The 22,064-nt window shown below is 31.9% G+C and overlaps 2 protein-coding genes across 2 annotated transcripts in view; one reads left to right on the forward strand and one right to left on the reverse strand.

Annotated features, from left to right (window-relative positions):
* Positions 1 to 13,612, reverse strand: part of LOC105331041 (receptor-type tyrosine-protein phosphatase alpha) — a 59,670-nt gene extending 46,058 nt beyond the window's left edge. The window contains exons 1-3 of the mRNA XM_066070787.1: positions 13,541 to 13,612; positions 10,227 to 10,297; positions 102 to 239 (exon numbers count right to left, since the gene is read on the reverse strand). Of these exons, the coding sequence (XP_065926859.1) occupies positions 102 to 239; positions 10,227 to 10,297; positions 13,541 to 13,575 (244 nt within the window). The 5' untranslated portion in view covers positions 13,576 to 13,612. The remainder of the gene's footprint in view (positions 1 to 101; positions 240 to 10,226; positions 10,298 to 13,540) is intronic.
* LOC117686878 (fucolectin) overlaps positions 2,676 to 22,064 on the forward strand; it is a 122,242-nt gene continuing 102,853 nt past the window's right edge. The window contains exon 1 of the mRNA XM_066070815.1: positions 2,676 to 2,684. Coding sequence (XP_065926887.1) covers positions 2,680 to 2,684 — 5 coding nt within the window. The 5' untranslated portion in view covers positions 2,676 to 2,679. The remainder of the gene's footprint in view (positions 2,685 to 22,064) is intronic.

Consider the following 22,064-nt stretch of genomic DNA (forward strand, 5'->3'; position numbering starts at 1 on the left):
TATATATATATATATATATATATATATATATATATATAAATAAATGTATGGCAATGAACCTGATACAACTTAAAAACGAAGGCGATGTGTGAAAAACTAACTTTCTTTGCATCTGTGACCTTGAAACCCAGGTTCACATCCACTTAAGCAGGTCCCGTTCCTCTGATGGCATTGTGCCATATTTAAGCAATTTCCACATTTCCTATTACATTTACCTTCAAATGTTCCTTTTTTGCATTCTATAATAAAATATACAATAGTTAGATGAACATATTAGGAAAACAAAATTAAATAATGATAACACTTGTAATGATCAAAGCTTTTGCCTACTTTGCAAACCTTACACTTGATTAACTTACATTCCAAACAAAAAAATTAATACCAACGTGTAACTACTGATAGCATGTAGGTATTTACAAAAAGAGGCCCCATGGCCTTATCGGTTACCTAAGTAACGATAGTGTGGCTTTTGCAATGTACATTCATGTGCATTTTAATTACAAGGCTAATGAAATCATTTTAGTTGTTTTATGGTGACGTAGATTAATCTCTCAAGCATAGTTAGGTTTGACTAACCTCAACCTTTTTAAGATACTAGTATGACCTTGACAGGGTTCTGTAAATTTCTGATAGATATACAATTGATGTGCAAAATAAAAAAAATTGTGCGGGGAGTGATTAGTATCCAGACTTGTGGTTTACCCTTTATGGAATATTTTGAAAAGAATTGATTCACCATTTTTTTTCTATAATAATTATTTAATAATTAATCATAATTACAAAATTACAAGAAAAAAATGTTGATTTGAATCAATTCTTTGCAAAATATTCCATATAAGGTATAGCCACACCCTAACACAAGAACCCTGACCAAGGGGCCAAATTCAAAATTTTGAAAAAGGCATTCGTCTTCATCATTGCCATGTACGTAGTTCATCTGATTAATATTCAGAAGCAGACGAGAAGATTTTTAAAGAATTGATGCATTTTCTCTATATCATTAGCGCCCTACCCTATCACAAGAAGCCCTAGCCCAGGGGGCATGAAATTCACAATTTGGAAGAGCATTCTTCCTCATCTTAACTACGTACTTAGTTCATAGGCTCAATAGTCTGGAGTAGAGAAGAAGGTTTTAAAAGAATTAAAGTATTCTCACTGTTAAATCATTAGAGCCCAACCTTGAGCCAGAAGCCATGAAATTCACAATTTTGGAAGAGAGCTTAATGATTATTACATAAATGCCAACAGTTGGACAGTTTGATGTCCAGGAGTAAAGAAAAAGAATATTTTTCAAAGATTGCATTAATTTTGATGGTTTTAGCTCCACCTGTCCCAGGTAGCCGTGGAACTCAAATTTCACAAGTTTTACTCCCCAGTACCGAAATATGCTGTATGCTAAATTTAAGTCAATTAGTTCAGTGGTTCCAGAGAATAAGCTAAAAATGTTCAAAAGTTTACAACCGACGAACGACGTAAGACTAACGACGGACAAAAACAGATAGCAACAGTGATTCATGTGACCTAAAAATGGCATGTGTAGATAAAGAGAAGGACGTAAAATAAATGACCGAAATAGACATTTTTTCACACAAACTTATTCATAATATAAAACAAAAAAAGTTTATTGATAAAATCACGAAAGTTTACTAGTGACTCCATATAAACAGTTACAATGCTCTACAATATATTCACTCTGGTCGTAGCTAAAACGGCAAATCAATAGATTTGTTTTATGGACAATGTTGAAATAAATGGTATAGTGTGTTTTATTACATCTATACTACTATATTAAAATAATAGACTCGAATTTTTTAGCTTTAATGCCGAGAAATCGGAAGAGTACTGTCATTTGTTTTATATATTCTAAACATTATTGGCACTTGAAGATTACCAATTTGTTTTTACTTTTTCTTAACCAAGCTTCACTAATTATATATAAATATATATATATATATATATATATATATATATATATATATATATATATATATATATATATATATATATATATATATATATATATATATATATATATATATATTGAAACACAATAAAATCCACAGTGGTCGGCGAGTTATAGATAAAAATTAAATAAGAAAACACGAAAAACGTTCAATATAGCTTAGGCGCTTTCATTTTAAAATCTTCAGAAGCTATATAATGGTAACATAGTAACGTGACGTCAAAAAACTTGAACGTTGCAACATAATCCTAAAGTGTTCAACCTCTCGAACAGAGTATTGAATGAAACTGAAATAAAATTATTATCAAAAGGTTTGAAATATACACCAACTCCCCGTATGAATAACGAACAACTTAAAACGGATATAAAGGAATATACACGAAAACTTCGACTAAAGGAATATTTTAACGAGGATGATGACGATTCTACATAAAATCTAAATGAGGAACAAGAACAGGATCTCGTCAGAAACAAGTCAGATTTTAATCCAAAACGGGGTAGAAATCAAACTTTAGATACAGTGTGTAATACTCTTGATAATTTCCAACTTTCTAACGTTCCAAGACAAACAAAGTCAAATCTATCGAAAAAAGAGGAACAAGCCTTAAAAGATTTATGTGATGATGAAAGCATTGTTATCAAAGAGGCCGACAAAGGAGGCGGAGTTGTTGTAATGAATAAGGCATATTATGAAGTTAAACTATTAGATATGCTTAATGACCCAGAATATTATAAACACGTTGAAGAAAACCAGGAGAAAAAAACTCTGTCAAAAATAAAACAATTTGTGAATGAAAATTTGTCAAATATCACTACAAAGGAGAGAGACTATCTTATTAACTTTGATGCCCGAGAAAGTCAATTCTACGGATTACCAAAAGTGCATAAATCATTACAAATAAAAAATGCTGTAGAAACCCAGACTGGAGAATATATTTGCTGCCTAAATCCAGAAGACCTCTCTTTTAGACCTATAGTAGGAGGACCTAATTCGTCCACCCAAAGATTAAGTCATTTGATTGATATTTTACTAAAACCCTACTGTGAAAAAGTTCCCAGTTTTATTAAGGATGATGTGAATTTTATAAACCAATTGCCTGAAAGTGTTCAACATACCGCAAAACTTGTGTCATTTGACGTGGTCAGTTTATATTCTAATATACCAACAGAGCTTGGAATAAAAGCGGTGAGCTATTGGATCAACAAGCATCCTGAAATTCTACAAGATCGCTTTACAAAAGAATTTGTACTCGAAGGATTACATATAATACTTCAAAACAACACCTTTGCATTCGGAAAAAATCATTATTTACAAGTGAAAGGTACAGCAATGGGGACAAAGGTGGCACCAACATACGCCACTCTTACTCTTGGATACCTTGAAGAAAAGCTACACGAACAAATACTTTCACTCTGGGGAGAAGAAGAAGCCAGATCTATTAAATCTAGTTGGAAACGATTTTTAGACGATTGCTTTATTTTATGGAATAATAGTGACGAAAATTTAAAGATATTTCATCAACTTGTGAACAACCTTGATCCCAACATCAAATTTACTTTAGAAAGTAGTGACACCAAATTACCATTTTTGGACGTTCTGGTTATAAAGAAGAATTCAAAACTTTTTACTGATATATACTACAAAACAACTGACACACATCAATATCTTCATTTTAATTCGTGTCATCCTCATCATACAAAAACTGCTATTCCATATAATTTAGCTCGACGTATTTGTACCATTGTGAGCGATGAAAACACCCAAGACATACGCCTCGGGGAACTCAAACATTACCTCACTAACCAAGGTTATCCCGAAGGTCTCATTGACGACTGAATTCGTAAAGCCAGGACGTATGATAGATCGGAATTATTAGCCAGTAAACATCCGGAAAAAACCATTGATATTATTCCATTTGTACATACTTTTAATCCAAGAAATATGAACATTACGCCAATAATTCATCAGTTTAATAATATCCTCATTAACGACCAATCCACGAAAGAAATTTACAAATATGTGAACTTCATTAACAGCAGACGTCAGCCTAAAAATCTAAAACGAATATTGTGCACTTCCCATTTTGATACTAAACACACAGTTACTAAGTGTAGAAACCCACGATGCGGGACCTGTGACCATATTACAGAGGGATCTAAGTACGACTTCAACGGAAAAGAATTCATCGTAAAGACGGACATGTCATGTGACACTAAGAATGTATTATATGTTATAACATGTCCAGGCTGCAACGAGTACTATATTGGGGAAACAAGCAATCCACTTCGGGCCCGTGTGCGTGTACACAAACAACACATAAACACCCCGGGATATCGACAGATACCGTTAAGTGAGCATTTGGACACTTGCGGCAATAAACAGTTTAAAATCTTTCCATTTTACAAACTGTTGAGTGACAGTAATGTGCAAAGAAGAGAAAAAGAAAAACAGTTTATCCGTATTTTTAAACCCAAATTGAACTGTCTGTAATAACAATGTATTGAATTGTATGTTATATACTATGTTGCAAATTATATTTTTTCCGCTAAATCTAGCTATGACGTCATAATAGACATTGCCGTTCAACGTTCAAGTTTTTTGACGTCACGTTACTATGTTACCATTATATAGCTTCTGAAGATTTTAAAATGAAAGCGCTTAACGAGGCCGAGTACAGAACGAGTACGCACGCTTTCGCGCAGCGTTTGATTTGTATTGTGACGTCATCTTTTTGCTTGGTTGACGCCATGGCGTGAGAGTTTCAACTGCAGATATTCAGCGAAATTTGTTGAAAATGGCTCGTTTAATGCGTAAAATTAATGTTATATTGTGGAATAAACATAACTGTCTCGAACTATAAGCTATATTTGGGCTCGGGTCGAAAACCTGAAGAGGGTTCAGCAGACCTAACCCTCTGTCACGTTTTCTTAACCCGCCTAAATATAGCTTAATTCATATATTTCAAGACAGTAACCATGTATTTTATATTAATGACCCTTAATATGTGATGTTATATATTTTTTTATTACTTAAATATGTCTGAATGCTTTAATAATACTATAAAGATCACCTTTTCCGCCTTTCTCAAATAAAAAATAGCCATTATCTGACAAATCTGGGAAATTGGGCATACAAAAATCAACTTTGATAAGACCCCTGGAACAAACCAGGAGGTAAAAGGTTTTTTTTATTTGACCATTTGATGCCTTTTAGCAATAACTTTAATATGTAGAACAGAAAAAGAAATCCCTAGGGCAGAAGTTTAAAAAATGTGCAAAATTGATACATTTCAAGCGAAATCCCATAGGGTCCTATGTTAAAGATTAACAAACTTTGAGATGACCCCCTAAACAAACGGTGTGGTAAATGTTTTATTTTTTAATCTTAAAATAATAATTATATAAATAGAAATTCAGGTAAAAAATTTCATTAAAAAATCTAGGGCAGAACTAATTAGACCCGGCCTCGTTAAGCTATATTGAACGTTTTTCGTGTTTTTAAGGTCTTCCGTTTCCAGCGGAAGACCTTATTGTTTTCGTACTGTTTCTTATTAAGGTCTTCCGTTTCCAACGGAAGACCTTATTGTTTTCGTTCGGTTTCTTTTTCCCTATTATTATTATTATTTTTTTTTTCTTACAAATTTTGTGCACGCGATTTCTCAGAAACGGCTCCACCGATTTTCATGAAACTTTCAGATATGATAGATAGTGATCGAAACCTTATAGGTTTTTAATTATATTGATGACGTCACTTCCGTTTTTGAGATATTGACGTTTTAGCGATTTTTAGAGGGGTGGCTTGTTACTCTAACTTCTCCTAAACTATAACATATATTGAGTTCAAACTTTCATGGAATGGTAGACAAAAGATTGTAGATTTGCAATTTTATTTTTATTTTGAACTGAATTGAAAGGCGCCGAAGCTCGCCTGGACCCGAAAATTTAGTTTAAAAAAATGTCGTATTTTTTTCTTGTTTTCTTTGTTTATCTCTTTCCTGAAAAATATTTTGTTAAGATATGTAATGTAAGAAAAGTTAATATTTACAGGACCTTTCATTTGATATCAAGAAAAAGGGGCTGGCCCCTCAAATTAGGGGACCAAAGGGCTTTAAAGTCTTTTATCTGTAGCCCTTTACTGAGAAATTTTTTGTGAAATGTTATAGAAGCAAATATGTTTATCTTACAGTAATGTATCCAAGTAATGTAATGATTTTATCATATGTTACGTAATTAAGGGTTTTGAAGGGCCAAAAGTCCAAAATTTTGATCACCCATATCTCAGAAAGGAATAATATTTTGTAATGCAATACAGAAGAAAAGTTGTTTCAAATGATGTTCTAAACAAAATGCAACCGTCAAAATTTCGTTAAACGGCCCCTAAAAGGAGTTAAGTGACCGGCCCCTAAAACCTTCTTTCTCATATATCTCCAAAACGGTAACGATATTTTAAACACTTGTTGAACAAAATGTGTGTAGAATTAAATGACCTTTTATTTGATACCAAGAAAAAGGGGCTGGTCCCTTAAATTAGGGGACCAAAGGCCTCTAAAGTCTTTAATCTGTAGCCCTTTACTGAGAGATATTTTGTGAAATGATGTAGAAGCAAATGTGTTTATTTTATAGTTATGTATTCAAGCAATGTAATGATGTTATCATGTGTTACGTAATTAAGGGGTTTTAGGGGCCAAAAGTCAAATATTTTGATCACCCATATTTCAGAAAGGAATAATATTTTGTAATGCAATACAGAAGAAAAGTTGTTCAAAATAATGTTCTCCACAAAATGCAACCGTCAAAATTTCGTTAAATGGCCCCTAAAAGGAGTTGAGGGACCAGCCCCTAAAACCTTCTTTCTCATATATCTCCAAAACGGTAACGATATTTTAAACACTTGTTGAACAAAATGTGTGTAGAATTAAATGACCTTTTATTTGATACCAAGAAAAAGGGACTGGCCCCTTAAATTAGGGGACCAAAGGCCCCTAAAGTCTTTAATCTGTAGCCCTTTACTGAGAGATATTTTGTGAACGGTTATAGAAGCAAATATGTTTATCTTACAGTTATGTATCCAAGCAATGTAATGATTTTATCATGTGTTACATAATAAGGGTTTTTTAGGGGCCAAAATTATAGAATTTTGATCACCAATATCTCAGAAAGGAAAAATATTTTGAAATGCAGTAAAGAAGAAAAGATACTCAGAAAGATGTACTTAATAAGATGCAATTTTCAAAATTTCGTTAAATGTCCCCTGTAAGGAGTTATGGGATCAGCCCCTTAAACGTTCTTTCCCATATATCTCAAGAACGGTAACGAATTTCTAAAAAGTTGTTGAACAAAATGTGTTGAGATTCAAATGACCTTTTTTTTTATATCAAAAAAGGGGCTGGCCCCTAAAATTAGGAAACTAAAGGGCTCTAAAATGTTTCATCTGTAGCTCTTTACTGAGGGAAATTTAATGAAAGGCTATAGAAGCAAATATGTTTATCTTACAGTTCTGTATCCAAGTAATGTAATAATTTTTTCATGTGTTATGGAATAAGGATTTTTTAAGGGTTCAAGGGTCCATGAACTATGACCAGCTATATCTCAAAAAGGAAAATGTTTTGAAATGCAGTGTAGAAGAAAAGATACTAAAAATGATGTACTTTACAAAATGCAACCTTCAAAATTTGGTTCAGCGGCTCCAATAAGGAGGTAAGGGACTGGCCCCTTAATCTTTTTTTTCTCAGATATCTCAAGAACGGTGACGAATTTCTAAACACTTGTTGAACAAAGCTCTTATCCCTGAAACAAAATAGTATCTGGCCCTTAGAATGTAGACCCCGTTTTTCTATTCTAAATCATGTTTAGCAAAATCAAGATCTAACATATATCTCAAATTCTAAAATCAGACGGACGACCTCCTCGTTGCTCGCAACGAGATCGTGTCTAGTTATTATTATTTTTTTTTTTTTCCAAATTTTGTGCACGAGATTTCTCGAAATCTATTCGACTGATCTCAACCATTTTTTCACAGATTGTTGGGCGTGATCTAAACTTCATACATTTTTCTTAGTTTTTTCGTAGTCACTTCCGGTTCCGAATTGTCGGCCATTTTGTAATTTTTGACGACCCATTTTGTGCAGCTATAAACTCGGAAACCATAAGAGATATGAATATGAAATTTTCAGGATAGGTAGACCATAGTTTGAAGTTGTGCAGCATGTAGTTGTTTAATGCCTGTTGCGCCATTTCTTGGAGCTCGCCTGGGCACGAAAATTGGGCACGAATTTTCATTCAAAATTTTCACACGTTTTGATTTATATCTTTTTATCAGTTGATATTTTGTTTAGACATATATAACAAAAGTGGTAGATAATCAAAAGTTCTTTCCAACAAAATCATTAAAAAGGGGCTGGCCCCTTTATTAAGGGGCCAAGGCACTCTTTAACTCTATTACAAATAACTTAAAAACGATAAAGATTTTGTAATGCAATATAGAAGCAAAGTTGTTGATCGTACCAATATCTATTAGAAAAAAATATTGCCACGCCCATTTATTACGTAATTAGGGATTTTTAGGGGCCAAAGTACTTAAACTTTGACGCAATATAACTAGAGAAGTAGACATATTTTGTTAAACATCATAGAAGAGAAAATGTTTGAATTTATGATTTAAATCGATTCCACTTATCAAAACACGAATTCCTGTCCCCATTAAGGATCTAGAGGGCTGGCCCCTAAAATATTCATACATTTGTATCTCAAAAATGATCAACAATTTTAGATGGGTGTAAGAACAACAATTGTTAGTATTCTTAAGACCTTTTCAAAGAAATCAAGAAAAAGGGGCTGGCCCCCTTTTGGGGGGGGGGGTGGGGGCAAGAAACTCGTAAAGTATATTACAAATTACATAAAAACGATTAAGATTTCGTAATGCATTATAAAAGCAAAGTTGTTAATTGTAGCAATATCTATCTGGAAAACTCATTGCAACACCCATTTATTACGTAATTAGGGATTTGTATACATTATCTGAAAGTGTGTGTGTGTGGGGGGGGGGGGTAATTCTAAAATTATATCGATTATTCATGGTATGATTAAAAACAGAAATCGCAAGGAAGACCTACTCGTTACTCGTAACGAGATCGTATCTAGTCTTATTTAATTTTTATCTATATATATATATATATATATATATATATATATATATATATATATATATATATATATATATATATATATATATATATATTTATTTTTTTTTAAAGGAATTATCAATGATAATTCCTTTAAAAAATCCGGAAATCATATGGATTTTTCTGATTTTACAATCTTGCGCATGCGCATTACAGTCACGTTAAATCACGGGAGGCTCTTTAGTTTTTGTTTCCACAATATCACATTTGCATGGATAAACTCAGAATCGATATTAAAAATATGCTTAAATTTTCATTGAAAATTTGTCATATATATATTCTGTTCATCAAAGGAAATACGGAAGATAACTCTAACTCAGTGCATTTAATATAAAAAATCCCGAGAGTTCTGAATGTCAACTCGAAGCGAGTGAAAAACGTTGCTGGAGAAAGTGTTGAATTCTTCATAAATGTGAATTAAATTTCTAGATGAAAGGTATTTACAGCCTCAAAATGGTTTATTATGAATAATTTGACTGTTATTTTCCATGCAGCTTCATTAATTTTCTTCAAAATCGTTTCGAAGCGATTATGCAATTTGTTGCTGAAAAACGGGTATATGGGAGGCATTTTAACTGTGGTATAGGTCTGTCCCGAGACACAGTTAGATTATTCTAACTAAGCAGAGTGTAGTGACATTAATAGCATTATTGTAGGCTTAGAGCTTTATTATGTAAATGGCAACAATACGGTGTGTCGATGTATCTGTTTCGTAAATGTCCGATATCATATACAATGTCAACCCGTGCACGCACGGGTCAAAGTCTAGTAATTCTAAAGAAAACAAGAAAGAACATCAAGCTGAGTTTGGCTATCTGGAGCAAGTGGGCTTTTGATAATTTCTATTCAAATGACTCTTAAAGTTGACCGAGGTCAAACATCATTGACTGGTCCAATGATTAATCGACCAACGCTTCCTTTTTAAAAAAAGAACCAAGCATGCATCAATGATATACCACAGAGAAATTTGTGTAATTTTTTAAAACTGAAGCGAAATTATGGTACATATATATTTAATGTACTGAATTTAAGATCAAAGGGATACCGGTATGTAAATGTTGATATCAAATTTTAAAACTCACCATCGGCAAAACTTCGGAAGAACAGGAATATCAGAATAAAAAAGAATGTTCTCGTCATGTCATTCAAGCCTCTAGAAATGAAGAGATTTTAAAAGATTAACAACATTTATCACAAAACCGTAATTACTATAACTATGAATCTCTTATATCACCTTATTTAAAAATAGCATATTAAATTAGAATGTTAACACAAATCTGGCAATAAATTTTAAATCAAACGGTATTTATTTAGAAAACGAATTTTGTACCATCCGATTTAATCGCCAATATTTCTTTGCTGAGGGATCTATATCAAGTCAAAGAGTCTTCTTTGGTTTATTTTACCAGGTGCATCATCACGATTTTCTTTCTCATTATACGTACGTAAAATTAGACAGGAAAGGTCAAATTAACCATGAGTTCGTACATAATCTTCTTTTATTATGCTACGGGAAACTGTTTTATATATCGTCTATTATACCATACAGTCAGGTTTCCATGCATGAATTCAATCTTATGATAAAGGAAATTCGTATAAATACTTGATGTTATCAGCAGGCTCGATACCAGTTTTCGTTATATTTAGTGATAATATTGGCAAAATTTTATTTCTCAATTTTTATGTTTTACAATGCTTTAGCAATGCATTTCTAATGATCAACCAAAGTTTGAGTGTTGGACGTAAAAGTATAAGAAAGGTACAAACTCTACATTTTTTGCTGTATAAACAAGCTTGTACCTTGTTTTTGTTTACATTGATAAATATACCTGTTTAATTTCTTTTTCAAGCTGATTTGTCCATCTGCTGATTCGTGTTGATACATAAAATAAACATTTCCGAGTGTTTGTCACATTTACTTTAGTTCTAAACATGATTTTCTTTTTTCTTTTAATTATATCACCCATTTATTTATTCTTTCTTGTTTTCGAAATATTAGTATTTTTAATATATGTTTCTTATCAGGTTATATATCATATTTACATTTTGACAACTATAAATAAGTTTCCATAATGGTATATACGCCTATATAATACGTACAAAAAACCATAGACACAAACACGTGCTATTCTAATGACGTCGATTTTTTTCATAATACCGTTTTATATATTTTATATAAACTCAGATATTGTTTAAAAATGTACAAAAAAATAAAATGTAACTAATGAAAAATAAAAATCAATGAATGATAAATGTTTTAAACTTATAACTATCATTAGGCTATGAAAATGTACCTACATTGACTGAATTATAATTCCATGTATATGTAAAAAGTATTTGGGTCGGTATATATTCAGAGAGACAGCCTTTGTGAACCAGGAAGTTTTTATTACATCACGTTTAATATCTTCATTCACTCAACAATCTGTCGTGCATGTTGTAAGTACCATTCACTACCACTCACACTCAAAAGAGCGTTAAATACAAATAACTTAGCTTTAGTTTCAAGTGAAGTACAGATTATAATGATATTTTGGAAAAGATAAAACAACCAGTGATAAAAGTAAACTAAACCTACGCAAACTATAAAATGCACATTTTTTTTAGGTTTTTAGGATTCTACTTTTTTTTTTACAAAAGAACAAAAAAAAAATTGACCGCGCATCATCTGTCAGTTGTTACAAGTCCTGAAATATATATGTGATAAATGATGAATAAGTCTTCGCAAATCTTTCTTTTTCCTATGGAATAAGCAACGTATAGCAATCTCAAAATACAAACGACAGATAGGGATGAAACAGGAAGCACATTACATGTATACGCCTTTTAGTGTTAGGGATGCATTTATTCTAATGAGAAGGCGTTTAAATGGAGTTATCGTAAGTCAAAATATATACATGTACTTCCTGAAATAGGAGAGGAGCACATTGCCTTATGTTTGTTTCTTCCATCTATTTTAAAGTAATAAGGTTATGTGTCTTCTTATCTTACACATTTAGGTTTAACGGTATTCCTTCGTCTTTAATGATACATACTAAGGAATGACTAACGGTATGTATATCTATTTACACTCAGACAGATACATGCAGTCGATGAATACTTGATCGCTAATTTAATTATATGTTAGAGACCAATGTAATACTATATGGTTCTTTTTTTAAAGTATCAGACATTTCACAAAATGTACAACATAAATGCACAACGGGTTTCTCTATTACCGTTTCATTTGTACAGAACACATCAATGAATAATACACATATGAGAATCTCTAACAAATAAGGCGCTTTGGAACAACTTTAAATGATACATGTGCAAGGCTGCTTAATAATATTAATAGCTTTAGGCGATGCAATTGCTTTGCCTAGTGCTAAAAATTATTACATTAATAGTTGGCCTGACTAATGATATATCGCTGCTTATTAAGACAATTGTTTCATTAAGTGTCACATGCACAGCAGCCCTACTGATTATTGTAACAAGCAAATATCTACACCATCAGCCCGTAATGATACACATTTTTTATCATTAAGCGTTACAGTCGAACCATTTATTGATACACAATTGTAAAATTGAACGAAGTTTTTGTATTCTAAAATAACATAATTTCATTTCCCTATCCTATAATTATTATTTGCTCAGGATTCGTGGTATTAATGATCTAACAGACAGACAGACAGCAGTTAGTTGCATATGAGGATAAAAAGCTAGAGTGAAATAAATTTATAAAATAAAAATATTAAAATGTATATATAATAGATAGATTTTGTTCCCATAAATAGATGACGTGTTAAAATAAACACACAAAAGGGCTGATGCTAGCAACCAATAACAACAGCCACTAAGCCCGTATATGTAAGCTGCAAATAAGATATATCATGAAAACACTGCAAGCATTTGAGCAGAAATCACTTTTACAATAACAAGATGGTTAATTCATGAATAAATATCTTTGATGTTTCTCACCTTGGATGAGGATTATTAAGTATATTACAGAAAATCCAAGAAATGTTCATTGTTGTTTATGGTTATAAGTTATAATTCTGGCCGTAAGCTTTAAAGTAGATATAATGAACTTGTCAGCAAATAAATCTTCCGCTAGGTGGAAAACTCGCTGAAGTGTTTCATACTTATTGTAAGGCAAATATTTATCACCGAACTGTTTACAGCTTATATTAAATGCCTATTTATATCGTTAAGCGGTGTTATATCATTAAAGATTGTTACAGCACTTGACAACTTTATATGTACCTACTCTTTTGAAAATCGCATTACAAGCGTGTTTCTACATATATTAGAAATTTAATAAGTAGAAGCTGAAAAAACACAATACAAAGAAAAATAATATTTCTCTATATTAAACACAAATACTCTTCAACATTAATTTAAGATACAGTACCTCGGAATATAAATATCTGTCCGTGGATTTCTCATACTTTGGGATATTTAGCACACATCTCGAATATTTGTAACGCGATATTTCCGTTCATGTCAGCTGTTTTAGAGGAAGTAAAACGCAGAAATGTGTCTACTCTCATTTTTATCATTTTTTATCATGTTTATTCTAATTAAATAAATTCTTATTTCTCTTCCTCATCAAAAAGTATCGCAAATACGGAAATAATGAACTTTTTTATGTTTAGAGAGGAAGACAAATATACTATTTAAGAATAGAATACCCATATGGGGGTCTTTTTGATTTTCGATTTGTTATTGCTAAAAGGATTAATATATGAGTAACTTAAATCGTGTTAAATTCTTCAATTTGGTTTAACTATATGTTCGTACATATCGAGCACTTACATGTACAATGACGGGTAATACTGGCAGAGTTTTATGGTTAAAAACTGTGCAAACAGTCTTGAGTTTATAGTTTGAAACGTTCAACATTTACAAGTAAAACACTTTTTTATCATTTTAATAATTCATCAAAAACATTATTCCATTTAACTGCTAAAGCAGGAAGAGGAAGGGATAGCATTGGAGTTTGTTTTTCTCTTAAAGCTTAATTATAAAATGTTATACACTGTTTATAAAATGTTTTCCACTGTATGTAAGTACGTTTGTAATGCCACTCACTCACAATAAAGAGCCGTATTCAACTTTTCATTTTGTTTTATAATTTGTCTTAGTATATAACATAGATGAAAGTAAAAAGATTGTTATAATAAATGTATAATTTTTGTTATATTTGGACTTTGATAATTTTATAGAGTCGAGAGTACTCGATAGGCATAACATAAAAAAAAAATTGTTATGCCATAAGTACATCACAAATTAAATAGGATAAATCGCGTTGTTTTGTAGCTTTTTGAAATAGCAAGGACCGAATTTACTTTACGTTAAGTAGGCGAAGTGTACTTCAGAATATGCATGTAAAGTAAAACAAAAACATGATTTGAATAATTATGTAATGTATGAATGTTTAAATCTAAAGTTAAATACAACAAAATAAAGTTCTTAAGTTATAAAAGCATTAATTAGATTATTTACACGAAGCAGTTGCTGCAAAGAATAAATTTAGTGTGACGCGTAATGTGTGCTAAATAGTGAAGTTTGACGGATGCCTCATAAGGACACATATTGATCCGTTGAAGTCGATAAAAAAAATTGAACATTAATATCGTAACACCCAGCGCAACAGTTGGTCAATTACTTGTATATATATTTTAACAAAAGGGTACATAAATTATATTATGCTCGAAACAATCATCCTACTATCATTAGCTCGTATGCTGTTATCGAGGAGGAAAAAAGAAATAGTGAGCTCGAGAATTTAGAAGGTGAATTCCCACCTAAATCCCTTCCTTCAATTGTCGAAAAGAATGTCTGTTGATTTTAGACAGCTTTTTACAGTGAGGGTACATGTATTTGAGGGCGAACCTATGCCCGATTCGGAAGAAAGTTTTGCTAATATCAGTAAAAGTAAATATTTCACGAAAGCAGACCTTTGCTAAGGTTACTGGCAATATCCATGCAAAACGAAGACACAAAAATCGCACTTCATTTGTTACACCTGATGGTTTGTTTAGATTCACTGTTATGCCGTTCGATTTATCAGACGCGGCTGCTACTTTCAATCGTATGATGCGGGTTCAGTTGAATGATTTAAACAATACATATTGTTTTGTTAATGTTATATTGATTCATACTGAATTTTCGCATGATCAAATTAATACTAACGCATTTATTAGAATGACTCGAATCCGGAACTTGAGTGTAAAACCCTTTACATTATTTGAACTGTGTAGAACTTTCCACCAAGGACACGACCATAAATTTTCGCTGACTATCTGCGTGGGTAAGGGCAGCGACATCCCTCTGCTCTGTGGATAAAGACAAACTATAGACGACGTGGGTAAGTGACGCATATCATGCGGATGCGCAGCCACACTGTGATGCCTGGGATATGGTCCAGTTACATTAGGCTCTGCGCGACATTGCTTCCAAGCAAGTGTTCCTAAATGTGCCATATGCATGTTTGACGAATCCTTATTTGCCAGTGATTATCATGCATTTGATGCATGTGAACCTGTTGATTATTGCATAACACAAAGTACCAAAAGCAATATACTGTCTTTACTAAGAATATGAATTAATACGTTTTGTAAGCCAATGTTCGGTTATTTACATGTATTCTGTCTATATTCATGTGGAGGTATTGAAGGGGTTAGCTTCTATGTTAGTATTGTTTTCGTCTGTGTATGTGTGATTTGTGAGGTACTTGCCAGTGTGAATTGTGCGTGTACAGAAAAAGATTTTTTTTTTTATCAAAGAGTGTTTTTTGTAGTTGCTATTTATTCCCATACACTGTATATTAAGGTATTTTTAGGGTTCTTCTACTTCGTCAAACTATGGTTTATAAACTAAATAATTTCTAGACCTTTTTACACATACTGTGACACTTCCGGGTTTTTTTCGTTCTATATCAAACTACACAATTTTACCGTGTTAACCCCTTTGACTTCACTTGCCATCACCTGAATATGTCATGATATTTTTGCGACGTGAAAGTGAAAGTGAAATTATATCATCGCGAAAACAACCGGATATACAATAAGCATTAACTGAATTAGGCTAATACATTCCTTTTCAGCGACAAAATATGATAAATACTAAACATGTAAGTACAAAAAAAAAGTTGTATTCATATGGATATGGGCCTGATACTTTTACACTTATTGATGTGTTACAGTGCAGCTATTCTAAAAGATGACAAGGATAGGATAGGATAGGATGTAGGATGCACGATTCATGATAGAAATATAAAAGTTAAGTTGTATCATATCCTATCAAATTCTATCCTGCATCTTGTAGCCAATCAAATTCAAGAATAAATTTCAGGGTGATTTTGCGAAACAAAAATCAACGTAACAATGCATTTACAATGTCAATTAAATACGTTTTACATGTCAAAACATTTTAAAATGATTATTGATGAAATATATTTACAAAACGGTGCAGAATATTGATGCGTGCTTTCGGCGCTATATGTTTGTAGGCAAGTATGGAGTTGCTGTGAAAATTCGATATTACATATGTTCACTTCATTTATAGATTTCACACATTGTCTGTGTGTATTTTTAAATTTTTTTTGACGATCAATAGCAGAGACGTACTTTTCTGTCTGAAAATAAACTGAACAGATCAAATTACGAAATTCTAGCTAGCTATTAATGCGTATGATTTTTTAATTAAAAAAAACTCCGAATGGTTTAACTACAAATGCGATCTTTTAATGATTTCCAAGGAAATTATAATTTCCAAATCGTAATTATATTTGTGATAGGATTATATTTAGCATGGTCACATGCAGAGCGGATGTTCATATATAGCACAAGGAAAATATATCGATAAACATGATTGGTTTTATTCGGTTAAGTAACATTCCGAAAGTCTTTGTGTTATTTATAATCATTCGGGAAAATGCTGTTTTGAGATATTAATACATATAGTCGTTCTGATTGGTTAAGAGAAAAACACCCCAGAGCGCGGTGTATATAAAGTCAGGATTTGCCTTAGTCCGACAGTTGACGTGAAATCTTCTTGAAGGTTCGAGTCAACTCACTTCCCTGAGTAGATGGGTGGTCCCTAGTTTCCGTTTCCTGTCTCGTCCATTGTCTTGCTTCATTCGTGTTTCATTTATAGTTCGTAAATTTTCATGGTGCAGCACGTTTGTTTAAAATTCTATTTTTAACATTCGAAACATGTCAGGTGTTAGTCCGTGTTTTTTGGCATTAGGTTTGGGTTACTTGGACTTGAAATTGGTAACTTGGTAAGGATGGTGATAACGGGAAGTTTATATAACTGTATATTTTGTATATACCATTGCGTTCATTAATAAAAATTTGGTACATGTACCATAACAAGTGTTTACATTTACCTTAAATTTGTAATAAAGCTATTTGTGATTTTGAAATATACGTAGATATTTGAATATTATTATCTAAATAATGAAATACGATATAATGTATTCGGTTAAGCAAATCATTACTTCATGGATTAGTACATTCCATTATTATATTTATACAACAGACAGTTTTTGTTAACGTTTTACAGCGGCGTTGTTATACACTGCTAGAAAAATTTGACACTGCTGTCTTGCACAGGATAAACACACTCCAGTGATAATGCGTAAAATGCAGGGTCTTATCTTTTTATCAATATTTATTTACAGTTACAATGTACGAATAGCCTGTGTATTTAATACAATACTTAAATTGTTTGCTTCGTGGTGTTTTTTTTTTTGTTTTTGTTTTTTTTTTTTGGTGTTTTTTTTAAAATGGTTTTTATGATTTTACTTGAATAAATACCCTCGACTTGGGTAGCATGTGTCCAATCCAATAGCCCAATTTTTTTTTCTACAGAAACAGACGTTGCGATTTCATCATACACACATTACCTTATACAATTATACCTTTTTAACACGCCGAACAATTTTGATGTACGCCATAACTAGTGATAACCAATTTTATTGTGTATATCAAATTCATCAGCTCTGTGTAATTTTTTTCTTCATAGGGCCAATTATTGTAAAAGTGTTAAAAAATGTTAAATATATGACGGTTTTTTTTTTTAATCAACCAACCATCTGTTTTTCACCAAAGGTGCAGGAAACACAGCTGGGACACAAGGGGGGAGACTTTTCGGTTGGTTATTATCCTGTTTTTCTCTAAGATACATCCAATGTTGCTGTTACAGAATTATATGAAATTGGTTTTGTGTTTAATGAACTGTAAAGATCGGAGAATATAATAGTTAAGATAGTATTTCAAATAAACATAAATTGCTTCTGAAACATTTAACATTTCTTTATTCTTGTTTAAAATATCAGCATGAAGGAAAATGAAAAACAATTATCGCGGTTATATATTTTCTCACGTTAAATATATCAATATATATCATTAAAAAAGTAATAGATGTATCAATATATTTTACCTTCATTTGTAGACCGTGCTACAGAAACCGTAAACAATTATAATGAACTAGAATGGTAAAAATTAGGTTGTTATGCATCCTCAATGTTTAAACGCAGCATGCAGATACATTCAGTTTACTTGCATCACTCGATTTAATTTTAATTATCAATGATTTAGTTTTGTAACATTGATGAGGTAATTATATTGATGATGTCATACTGTTCAAATGTTAAACATTTTAAAAACGTTTAAATGGCGTCACTAAAAATATCATTGTGCGCAGTTTTTCTACTGTATGGTTGCTTTGTTGTTGTTTTTTTGTTGTTTTTTTTTGTTTTTTGTTTTTTTTTGGGGGGGGGGGGGGTGTTTGGTTTGTTCAGGATAAGATATTCAGGCTTGGAAACTCTTTGATTAAACAAGGCAAGAATATCATACGAAACAGGAAAAAAATATTTATAGACAATAAAGCAAACCTAACATGCATGCTCTAATAAGCTTTAAGCTGGTGAAAAATAAGATAAAGACAAGAGAAAAAAAGACAAAGAAAATGAATGTTGGTGTATCCTCTTTTAGTTCTGAGGTGCTCAGGAAATCGCATAACAAAAGGATAAATGGCGAACGCAGATGGAAATAGTGATTTCCGACATTCAAATGATAGTCGTTTTTGCTTAAAAATATAGTTTTCTGTTGAATAAAGAAGTGGTTATACTGTTAAAGAAATCACTAATGCATTTAATTGTCTTACTGTTACAACAATATGATATAAGATATACATAATTAAGATTTTTAAGGTTAAAATTCATGATAAAATGTTACCACATATTTTGTATGTTCTCCGAGTTTACGATCTTTTTCCTATGTTAATGCAAAAAAAAAAAAAGACGAAAGAATGTAAAAGTTTTAAGTGTCAAATTGCAAACAACGTGGTATTAAGATTAACACGTGCTTGACTTTTATCATTTTTGATTTTTGGAATATGTCTTGTGCTTTGAACAAAAATATGTGATGGATTATCATTTATTTTTGAATATAGAAGTTCTTTTTTTTTTACAATAGAATAAAAGCAAAGTTTACCATTCTCTAACTATAGTATTGTCCTTCGTACTTTCCATTGCATGATACAATCAAAGTACTGAGAGTACTGAGTATTTTTCGTTTCTTTATATCAATGCAGATAGAGTTGTTTCCCCTTTTTTGCAAAGTGATTGTTACATCAAATAATCACTATCTCAGATTCACTGTCGTCTACATTTCTTTCTTTTTTTTAACTCTTCTGAGATTTAACTATGAGCAGCAGATTGATTTATTTTCATTTTTGTGCATGACTTGTTTGTACAATTATGACGATGTAAACTTTTTACGTAAAACAGAGCAGGAAAAAGGATTTTTCTTTTCGCCCAAATCTTAATGTTAAAATAAAGTCATAAACTTTTTCTTCTTTTTTTTTAAAATCCTTATACATAGAACTACAACATTAACAACATTGGGACAAGATAAACCGTTGACCAAACAGTCAAAACCAGTGCAGGTTAACTGTTGCGCCATTTAGTGACACTCAATTTTGAACTTGTGTGACCTTTTGTTCTGACAAATCCGGAAATGCGCATTAAACAGAATTAGAATTAAAACTTTGTTTTTCGGACAGGTGTTTTGTGGTGTTTGGTTTTTTTTATTACGGCGAACCTTAAAGCAAGAGGTGTATCGCTGCTTAGAGAATATCACTTAAAGGAAAAAACACACGCATACACACAAAATACAGTTTTTACAGAAAGACCTCGTAAGGAAAAGAAATAAACACAAAGCGATCTATGTTTCATTAACCCAGCCCCTATCGAGAATACCCGTTTTAAATAACGTGACATTGTTCTGTATCTTTGATTATCTTTTTTCTGTCCATTTTCGTCAATGTCATCAACGTCATTTTCTCAAGCTCTATAGCATGGTTGTGTAAGGTGTTTTTCAGTATAATAAAATATATTTGGTCTTAACATCTTTTGGATAATACAAGCCTCGAATAGTAAATGAAATTAAAAAAATGGGATGGATTGCAGTTAAACTAACATGCATGTACTTTGATGGTTTCAGGTCAAGATCTAGTAAATGAAAGGTGCGTACAGGTTTATGATATTCAAGATATAAGCTCATTCAATGATGCTTCATAGCAATATCTTTGTTTCAGAAGATGAACCGGGCTTAAAGTTTTGGTAAATACACAGAAAAATCATGTTTGAAACAACCATTTTCTATGAAATATGACGGATAAACGAACACATCTTGAAGTTTTCTCCATTTTGACTAATGAAATATATCTAGAATGCCTACAGTATCTAAAAAAAGGCATTAAACAATCTCTTGATTTCCTCTTTAAAATGATGTCAAATTCAATATAGATACCGGGATTACTTTTCCCGTGATTAAATATAGAATGTCAAAATATTGTATTATTTTCTACATAATTCTTTAAAAGGCGTAAAATACGGAAAAAGATTCATTAAGTCAATTGTGCCGTCATAATGGTTCTAGTACCAAACAGACAGTCTGCAATCATTTACCAGATCTTGATCATAAAGTGGCGTGAAGATAAAAGATATATCCACACGTGTGTTGTTTACTCACTAATAACTAAATAATCACTTAAGAGTATCAGCAGAACATAGCTTTGCCAGACATTACTACATGTAGTGATCTGTTGCAGGATTCTAGTAATGGTGCCTCTCTGTAAAGTTACACCAAACAGCAAAGAAATCAAAATATGCAATCCAGTTTTACATTTTGTTTTGAATCCTTGTGCATTATTTTCTGCCTTTTTTTTCTCAAAGGATCTAATTATTGTTGACTCTAAATTACTTTGCTATTTAGATATCCCCCTGCTACATGTATCAAATATCGCAGTACAAGGACATTTTGTTGTGTTTTAGAATTCGGTTGAATGCTTAAAGAACACCTGTTTAATTTCAGTTATGTCATCGGTCTAAATGAGGAAGTCTGCATAACTCATGATATTGTCGATAATATGTTATCATCTTCGAGACATATTTATATGTAACATCTGTTTGAATGCAATAAAACAGTCAATCGAGCACTTCTAACATAATAATTGCCATTGCAACAAAGTTACTTAATCTTATTTGTGAAAAACCAAAATACGACGACGAGGATCTAGAAATAAATCTTTCATCAATTATCGCTCGATATACATGTACCCCCGTGAACTTGAAACAGAATATACCACAGAGTCTGCGTCATCTGTTTCATATTTGGATATTTCATTGAAAATGAACATTGATGGTAATATAACAAAAAAACTTTATGATGACTTCCATTTTTCTATTGTCAACTTTCCTTACTTATGTAGCAACACACCTTCCTCACCTGCATATGGTGTTTTTGTCTCTCCGTTCATACGATACGCAAGGGCATGCTCTTCGTATGAAAAGTTTCTAAAGCGAGGAAAGCTACTGACACACAAGTTGATAAAACAGGACTATCAACAGCCTCGTTTGA

This window comes from Magallana gigas, chromosome 1 (genome assembly GCF_963853765.1).
Source record: "Magallana gigas chromosome 1, xbMagGiga1.1, whole genome shotgun sequence".
Classification (NCBI taxonomy): Eukaryota; Metazoa; Mollusca; class Bivalvia; order Ostreida; family Ostreidae; genus Magallana; species Magallana gigas.